Below are 10,148 nucleotides of genomic sequence, written 5' to 3' on the forward strand. Positions count from 1 at the left end.
TGTTTTAAGAGCATGCGATGGGGAGGTGATAAAAAGAAGCTTCTTGCTGTCGATTTTTCTCAATCTGGACATAGCGAGCTGAGCATGGATATAATCACAGAGTGTCCCCTGCCTTTTTAGACCGGAGATATATCTCATTTCTCACCCTCTCGCTGATTGTATTCATGTCTTGATGTCGGGGATGATTGTGTCGTATTGAAAATGCTGCTTTGGATTGTGTTGCTGAAGGCGGCTCTTTGTGTAGCTATCGGGAATGTTACAAGGGACGTCTGTAAGGAGCAGATCTGCTCCTGCAATGCAATAGAAGGCGATTTGCACATTGACTGTGAGAAAAAGAGCCTCACAAACCTGCACCATTTGACAGGTCCGAGCTCCCAGTTTTACCACCTCCTGCTTCATGGGAATTCTTTATCCAGACTGTTCCCCAATGAGTTTGCTAACTTTTACAATGCCGTGAGCTTGCATTTGGAGAACAATGGCTTGCACGACATCGTGCCGGGTGCTTTCCTGGGACTGCAGCTCGTGAAACGGCTGCACATCAATAACAACAAGATCAGGTCTTTCAAAAAGAGCACGTTTCTCGGTTTAGACGACCTGGAGTATCTTCAAGCCGACTTCAACCTTCTGAGGGACATTGACCCGTCTGTGTTCAGGGACTTGAGTAAGCTCGAAGTTTTAATCTTAAACGACAACCTTATTAGCGCTCTTCCCATCAACGTGTTTCAGAACGTGCCCATCACGCACCTCGATCTGAGAGGGAACCGAATAAAAACGTTGCCTTATGAAGGGATTCTAGAGCAGATACCTGGCATTGTGGAGGTTTTGCTGGAGGACAACCCATGGGATTGCAACTGCGACCTGGTTTCCCTAAAGGAATGGCTAGAGAACATCCCGCAGAACGCGCTCATCGGAAGGGTCATTTGTGAGGCGCCTACTCGGCTGCAAGGGAACGACCTGAACGAAACGGCCGAGGCGGAGCTGTGCCCTTCAAAGAGCGGCATGGATTCCAGCCTGGTGGCGCCTCCCACCCAGGACGAGACCCCCAATCGCGGCCCCCGTCCTACACCCTATAAAACGAGCGGGGTGACGGAGTCCCATAGCGCTGGGGGAGGGCATAACAAGGGCCGTCCGAAAGCCAGGGAGAATTGGCAGTTGAAAATAAAGCCCACAGCCATGGCGACCGGCGCCATTGAAAGGGAGCTGCCGGCTAATTCGACCTGCCCTCAGTCTTGTAGTTGTAAGCTTATAGGCACTAGACAAGGGCTCGGGGTTAACTGCGAGGGCAGGAAGATAGAAACCGTGGCCAATCTCAAACCCAAACCCCTGAGCGCGCATGAGTTAAATCTGCGCGACAACAACATTCACACCGTCAGAAGGAACCAGCTCAGAGGCTATCATAGCTTGAATTTGCTCGATTTGGGGGGGAATAACATTAAAATGATCGAAAACGGCACTTTTCATAATCTGACCGAGTTGAGGTGGCTCTACATGGACAAGAACTACTTGGATACGTTAATGGCGGAGATGTTCGTCGGACTACAGAACCTGGAGTATCTCAGTTTGGAATATAATGACATCCAGCTCATAATGCCGGGCACCTTCAGCCCGATTCCCAACTTGAGGGTGCTCTTCCTCAACAACAATCTGCTCAAGGCTCTACCCGTGGATGCGTTCTTGGGGGTTTCTCTGTCGAAAATAAGCTTGCATAACAATTATTTCACATATCTCCCTGTGCCAGGTGTCTTAGACCAACTCAACTCCATCATCCAGATCGATTTGCACGGGAACCCCTGGGATTGCTCGTGCAACATCGTCCCCTTCAAACAGTGGACAGACAAACTCGGGGCAGACGTAATCGTGAGCGATCTCAAATGCGAGTCCCCCGAGGAGTTCTGGAAGAGGGATTTCCGGCGAATCAGGAACGACCTGATGTGCCCTCAGCTCTACGAGAAGATCTCCCCCACCTCCCTGTCCAAAAACAGCACTTTGCCAGCAGACACGGGGACGAAGCCCAACTCCTACCTGGAGCCCAGCAGAGTGTCAATATCGGTGCTCGTGCCCGGTCTGCTGCTGGTTTTCGTGACGTCTGCCTTCACCGTGGTGGGAATGCTGGTCTTTATCCTGCGCAATCGGAAGAGATCGAAACGGAGAGACGGCAACTCTTCCGCGTCGGAAATCAATTCTTTACAGACAGTTTGCGACTCGTCCTACTGGCACAGCGGAGCTTATCACGCAGACGGGCCACACAGAGGTTTCGACTGCGGTACCCAGTCTCTCTCCGACAAATGATGCGAGTAAAAGGAAGTACTGCGTTTCGTATGTTGCAGTGACAATGGAGGGCAACACACAAACACTAGACCTCTGACTCACGTCTGTGGGAACAAATAGCCTATTTTTTGTTGCTTCGGTTGAGTATAGCGTCCATGAAACACTGCAATGGGGCCCCCACTGTTATATATGTACAGAGCCTCTCTCTTTCTTTCTCTCTCTCTCCTCCCAGCTCAGACTGCAAACGCGCTCAAAAGAGGACGTGGGAACGGTGCACGAACGCATGAATGTAATGTAAATAACGGACTGTAACATATCTGCATGATTCGCATGGTCTCAACACACACTGGGAACCATTACCATAGTATCAAGGAAGCCAACGCGACCCTTCTTTCGTGGTATCAATATATATATAAATATATAAATATAAAACTATATATGACTATATTAAAAGTGCCATTTCTTCTATTTTTTGTCAGTTAGAATTTGTATTTGCTGTTTGATTTCTCTTTCTCAAAGGCGGACAGGTCGAAAGGTGGACATAACGACTTGTAAATGCATGTACTTTCCGTTTTATCAGTTGATTGTTGATTGGTTGATATGGGGATTATTTATACTTTTTTTGTGTGCAGATTTCTCATGTATCTGCCCAGTCATCTCCTTTATGAATGTAAAATGTGTTTATCTTATAGTGTGCCAACTGTTGACATGTTTGGGATATGCGGATAAGCATGACCGATTCAAGTCACTGACATGCTTATGCTGCGAAAATTCAATGTAGCTCCAGTGGTTCGTGATCTTGTGCGTGGATGGATACAGTGCGAGGGTAGGAGGAGGACGACGCAAGGGGAGGATTTTTTTTTCTTTTTGAGAAGTAACGGGGATTCAGTATGTGCAGATTTCCATCTGTCTATAGAGTGCACATAGACTAAGATGCCTTTATTTTTATTTATTATTATTATTAATAATTATTATGATTCTTTTTAGGGGATGAAGTATTCCTTCACAAAAGCCTATTATTCACTGTAAGTATTGTGAGCTTTTGTAAAGCCATCTATTTTGTCCAAATACGAGAAAGGAATATTACGGCGTTTGCTACTTCGATACGTCCTATAAAGTGGATGAAAAGGTGTAAATATATACGACAAGCAGACCCGGAGGCATGTCTGTGCATTTGACTGATGTCATCACAGCAGTCGTAGATCGAATAGCCGCCTCTAGATGTCGCTGTTGCCTCTCAAGCGTTTGAAACCATGCTGGGAGCTGAAGTTCACCGGTATGTGTAGGCGAACCAGCATTCACATTATCAACATAACTAGGCCTAAGTGTGTCACTGTGATGGCTAACACTCAGAGAGAAGGGCGGGATCGGAACACGAGTTGAACGCTGTTTCCAAAATGCCATTTTTACAAACGAGATGTAGAGCGCAGTGCCATGCATCTTACTGCTAGCATTTAAATGTCACTGCTGATGTTTTTGAGGTTGAGTTTGTATCACTGTAATGATTTTACAACAAAAAACATAAATAAAGAACGGTTAAAAAGCTAAAATATGGTAAATATCCATTTCCATAGTCTGAATACCATGGACTTTGTAGCTGACTTTTTTTTGTTATCCTTTTTTTCCCCCTTCATGTTGAAGCTCTTGGCCCTAGTTGTGTGAGTTTTTTGAATAATACCATAAGAAACAAAAGAAAAGTCCGTCCGGCAGCCAAGTGTGGAAAAATATTGGCACTGGGAGATGCTTTTCTCTCTTACCTGTCAATTTGATTTAGGTTGCACAAAACAAAGTCGGTTGAATTGCAGTCCAGCAGAACGTCCCAACGGGGTTTCTGTCATATTGCAATGGTTTTACTCTAATGTAGATTCAGAGCTTTCAGAGAGATGTGTGTTGTGACTCACGCTGCACATATGCACATAAAAAAAAAAAAAACCCATCCGTACTTCCCCCCTACCAACCTGAAATTGAAGGGTGACCCTTCCGATCTATTATTTCTGTATACCGGTTCTGGCTGTCCATCAAGGCATCTCCTTCTTCTTCTCTATGTCATGGTAATTATTTGTCGCTCCACTGTGAAAGACTGTACCACATTCTGGCTTATCTATTATTTGGTGCATTTTCCCAAGAGTTTGTCTCAGAGTTACATTTCTATGCTTTGCTACATTTGATCTGCTTCTATTTTGTTAAATAAAATGTGGTGGAGGTTGAGTGAAGTTACAGTGGGTATATTTTTTGTTTGTTTGTTTGTGAATGTAAGATTTCCTCTTTTTACAAACCTCTGTGTTCACATTTTGGTTATGCAATTCTCAGTATTATACAGTGCAATGCATTATGATGAATATAATGGTCATACCGGTTTATATGAAGCGCTAATGCTTTACAGGCTTTTAAAAATGAAAGGTGCTTTATGGTGTTATCAAATTAATATGCTCATACAGATATTGAATGGATTCTGCTCTCAACAGGTCAACTGAATGTAGGCGGGTCATTCCTGTTATGTCGTATGTCCAAAACGAACGTTTATGTGGTAATTTATGGAATAGTTCTATAAAATTGTCCACTAGACTTTCAGAAAAATGTGTGGCTCAAACAGTAGAGGATAGAGCTATAGCAACACAGAGGTCAGGGGTTTGATTTCTAGAGAATGCATGAAATTTATGTATAGTGTACCTTGAATGCATTAATGCAATGCTTTGCATAAAAGCATCTGCTAAATGCATCAATGTTATGTAATGTTATGTAAATTTAATATATTTTTTACTTGATTAGTTAAAAATCGTTAAGGAAATGAATAAGATGTCTAAAAGGATGCATTAAGAGCTGATTGTAATTATGTAAAGGTTTGACTGTTGACAGTAAATTGCTTACATCAATATATATATATATATATATACACACTCTAAAAAATGCTGGGTTAAAAACAACTCAAGTTGGGTTGAAAATGGACTAACCCAGCGATTGGTTTGTTTTAAGCATTGTTCGACCCATTCACTGGGTTAAAACAACCCAATTGCTAGGTTAGTCCATTTTCAACCCAACTTGGGTTATTTTTAACCCAGCATTTTTTTGTGTGTTACTATGAAAAGTAATGCATTACAACATTGCGTTACTCCATTAAAAAGTAACTAATTGTGTTAGTTATTTTTTAAGAAAAGGAATGTTACGTTACTTTTGCGTTACTTTTTCTCACATGGGCTGGGTTTGTTTTTTTGTTGTTGTTTTTTTTATAACAAAAAAGTTCTATTTTTGTGCAAATGTAAAGACCTCTTCATACCAAAATTTAAATAATAAGCCTCAGGCTGAGGTAAAAATGAAAATTCACGCATGAACAATATAGAGTTCAATGAAATTGATATTCCCAAGAATTTTAGGTTTAAGGTTTATTGGCAACATTTTGATTAGAGAGTGAGTAAAATAAAGAGGCTCCTGGAATACTTTTTAATAAATAGCCACATTTTGAAATTGGTGCCGCAATCAGAGACATGCCAAGAATAACATCTGCTCAAACCACAGTAATGAAATGGTGTAAAATGCACTGCCTTAATTGAGATAAAAGATTACGAACATGACTTGCATCTTTAAAAACTGATCATTTAATATTTTATGCAATATATTAAGATGTATTTGATGTGGACATGAAAATGTACAGCATGACATGAATGACCCACGTGAGTTAAACCCTGGTGAAATTGAAGGTCTTTCAATAAGTATGTAAGGATTATTTAAAGTCTGTGGGTGTTGAAAAAATCCGAAGCATAACTGTTGTGCATGAGAACATTCAAACTGGCGTTTCTGAGAGTGTTGCGGTGTTGTTTTGCATATTTGTTTGATGTGAAATTTAGGTCATACTCTTAAGGCAACATTTACATCATCTCTGTTTGGAAAAAGACGCACAGAAACAAACCTAAAAGGGAAGATGTTCAAAGTCATTTTAAAGTTATGTGTTTTTTGAGACCGCAATGCTGATTTTTCTGGGTTCTGTTATCAAATCTAAAGGGTTTTTCCTGGTTAAATACATGTTAAGCTTTAAAGGGATAGTTTACCCAAAAAAGAAAATTCTCACATCATTTACTCACCCTAATGTTGTTACAAACCTGTACGAGTTTCTTTTTTCTGTTGAACACAAAACAAGATATTTTGAACAATGTTGGAAAAATACTATGGAAGTCGATGGCTACCGTCAACTAACATCCTTCAAAATATCATCTTTTGTGTTCAAACATGACAGAATTGTTATTTGTGAGTGAACTATCCCTTTAACATAGGCTTCCATTGTAAATGCGTTTGTTTGCTCGTTTTTAGTAATGACTGTTGTAATGCGAGAGATGCTGTCAATTAAACCTAACATGTATTTAACCCAGAATATCTTCAAAACAATTACAGTAAAAGCTTTAAAGCGGCAACAACAAAAAAGCTTCCTCTTCTTAATTATGATATCTGATCATTCTGGACTGCAGAGATCTGATTGTCAGTATGCAAATGTCCACAGCTGTATCCACATCTGCACCAGGATTCTTGCGGATTCTCTGAAATGATGTAATCTTGCCAAGAATGACTTGGATAAAGATATCCACTCTGGTATGATCCTCAGCACTGGTTGAATGGTATTCTCTGCCAAGCTGGTTTATCAACACTAGTCCTCCTTGTTCTCTCGAGGGATGGCAGTTGGCTCAACAACGCTGGTCTCTGTGGTTTTTCACGATTTCCCCATCTTAACAAATTACGTCCCATCACCTACTGTGAGAATATGAACCCCCGGTTCCCTCGTGGCACCCATCATTTCCTTTCAGTCACGGCCTCTTCTCATACATCCTTGAACAGGTTTTGTGTCTGTGTTCCATTCTCATACTCTTTGTTCAATGGCAAGGGAGCTTTAAAGCCCCTTCCTTCACCTGGGAATAAATAATTGGTGCGTAATGTGGTGAATAAACGAGTTAAATCAAAGAAGCCTGGCCTGCATGTCAGTGAGGGGAGTTTAGAACTCAAGGAGGTGCTCTGACGCTTTTTAGCTCTTCTTTAATTTTCAGAAACGCACTTGGCAGCGGCCCAGAGGTAACTCGGTGCACGCTAGCACCATTTCTGCCTCTGAGTTTTTCGAATTAGCAGAACTGGTCAAAGTTGCCGTCTCAAGTAGGCCAAGGTTGTGTAATGCTGAAAATGAAATGGCAGAACATCAAAGAGTGGTATTAGCTTGATTCGCTTTGATTTTGATTGAACTGATGGTGAAAGATAATAAGGGGTCTTTTTTGCAATGTTTTTTTTTATTATTATTATTATTATTTTTTTTATTTTTTATGACTGATTTGACTGTTTGCTTTCCTCTCAGCTTGTCAGAACGAGCTGTTTTAGACATGATGATGCTTACGCCTAAAAATGCTCAACAATATATGGATGTCAGTGCATTAGAAAACAAAATATCAAACCAAGTGTCATTCATTTTAAAGATGGCATAAGCACACTTTCCAAGCAAAACATTCTACTAACAAAAAACTCTTAGGTTTCACATTGTGGTTGTCAAACATAATATGTATGAAAAAGCCACCTGGTTTGCTATTTTATTAAGTAATTAGTGCTTTTATTCAGCAAGAATGCATTCAATTGATCAAAAATGACAGTAAAGACATTGAGGATGTCACAAAATATGTTAATTTGAAATAAATGCTATTCATTTTAACTTTATATTCATTGAACAATGATTTCTGAAGGATCATGTGACACTAGGACTGGAGTAATGATGCTGACAATTCAGCTTTGATTGCAGGAATACATTAACATTTAGAAAACAGTCATTTTAAATTGAAACATTTTTTCACAATTTTTACTGTATTTTTAATCAAATACATCCAGCCTTTGGGAGTATAAGATACTTCTTTCAAAAACATTTAAAACATCTGAACGGTACAGTATATTATAATAATTATTATGCTTTTTATTGGTAATATTTGAACAGAAAACTATATATATATATATATATATATATAGAGAGAGAGAGAGAGAGAGAGAGAGAGAGAGAGAGCTATGAAAAAAATTACGAGATCACTTAATATTGAGAAATCAATGTTAAGTGGTCTCTTAATTTTTTCCAGAGTTGTATATATAAAAAACAATATATATAAAATAAACATATATATGTCTTCTGTGATTTATAATGTGTTTATTTCCCACACATGAGGAATCTCGTGTCACTGAAGGCATCCAGGAATCTGCTCTCAGAAATAATACCCGATCCAAGGACACTCTCCACCGCTCGGACAGACAGATGGTGAATCAGACTGTGACAAACATGAGTCTGCGCTGCTCCGAGGTGTGTTTGTTCCCTTTCTGCTCAGATTGAAGGCCTCGTTGATTGATTTGTGCTGTTTTTTCCCCCCCTTTCCCATCCTCAGCTCTAATGGGATCTGGGGATTTGGGTTCGGTCCTTGATGACCAATGGATCAATAAATTGTTCAGCAAGGACAAATTGATTGCTTCTTTCTCGGATGCTGCTGCTTCCTTGGCCACACACATGTGAACTGTGCAGGTATTGTGCTCGATTGGGTTTAATATATAGTGGTTATACAGAAAATCAGAACAATGCCTTTGTGCTTTTGCATCCTTGCGGACACAATGCTGAGGTCCATGTGTATATTGATTTGTTTGTGTGGCTTTTAGATGCAGTATTTTTGGTAGGGCAATACATCTGTTCCTATGCAGTTTGGCCGTTTTTGTTATTCCTTGCACAGTTTCTTCTACGTCTTTCCTTCAGTTAAGCCCCCTTCCCTTCCCTGAGTCACCGACCTGACGCTCTCAAGGACGTTCCTGCATCTAGAATCTTCAAGATGAACCATTTTGTTTTGCGCTGAATGTCAGAATCATTAATGCCTGCTGCTTTTTTGAGGTTTCAGGCGGATTTTCCAATGCAGGAACACTGCTGTGAGCTGTTGTCTCCAGAAGAAAGCATCCGTATTTCACAGGAGCGACGCACAGACCTTAGATAGCTGTAAAAGAAGCGTCAGATCCAGTGCGAGAGTGAGGAATTACTGAGTCACTGGCTGAGGTGCTGAAGGTGTGGGTTATTAATAAGGAAAGAGCTGTATATGAAGATCATAGTAGGGCAGATCATTATGTGGAGACTCATTTATGATGTTGGCAGTGCATAGTGGCCTGTGCTGTTAAAGGTGGCGAGTCTTATATTGCAGGCTAGAGGTCACAGCTCTTGGGACTTGTGAAGATGAAGCTGGAAAGATGAGTCTCTCATTACATAAATAACTTGAGTTTTACATTTTAAGTAGATACTGTGAGTGATTACCTGTGTAAAACTCATTGCCGTGATTCTAGGGAGTTGCCATTGTGTTGTAATGTTGTAACTAAAGTGTTCAGGGTGCTTTTAGCACTTTGCTATGCATTTGCAATGGTTTTTCTTGGTGATTTCTATGGCATTGATGTATGACTGCAAATGTATTCTATTATAATGAATGTTTAGCCTGCCGTGAAAAAATGGCAAGTGTGATCACGTAATAAGCAACTGGTGTATAAGCAAGTATTAGTGACGCCTTAAAGTAACAGTCCACTATTTTTGAAAGTAGGCTCATTTTCCAACTCCCCTAGAGTGAAACAGTTGAGTTTTACCATTTTCGAATCCATTCAGCCGATCTCCGGGTCTGGCGGTAGCACTTTTAGCATAGCTTAGCATAGATCATTGAATCTGATTAGACCGTTAGCATCTCGCTCAAAAAATGACCAAAGATTTAAAATATTTTGCCTGCTTAAAACTTGACTCTTCTGTAGTTACATCGTGTGCTAAGGCCAACGTAAAATTAATAGTTGGGTTTTTTCTAGGCCGATATGACTTTGTCTAACAGGGAAGGCCATGGGTAAATATAACATTTATTACATTTATG

At 40.4% G+C, this 10,148-nt stretch overlaps 1 protein-coding gene across 1 annotated transcript; it reads left to right on the forward strand.

The window, feature by feature from the left end:
• Window positions 1-201: 201 nt before the first annotated feature.
• Window positions 202-2,289, forward strand: slitrk1 (SLIT and NTRK like family member 1; the record flags this gene model as incomplete). Its single annotated transcript, XM_079811768.1, has 1 exon — window positions 202-2,289. One exon carries the CDS (start codon window positions 202-204, stop codon window positions 2,287-2,289), a length of 2,088 nt encoding a protein of 695 aa, XP_079667894.1.
• Window positions 2,290-10,148: the final 7,859 nt, after the last annotated feature.

The sequence above is a fragment of the Gobio gobio genome (genome assembly GCF_949357685.1).
Source record: "Gobio gobio genome assembly, chromosome: 3".
In the NCBI taxonomy this organism is placed as follows: Eukaryota; Metazoa; Chordata; class Actinopteri; order Cypriniformes; family Gobionidae; genus Gobio; species Gobio gobio.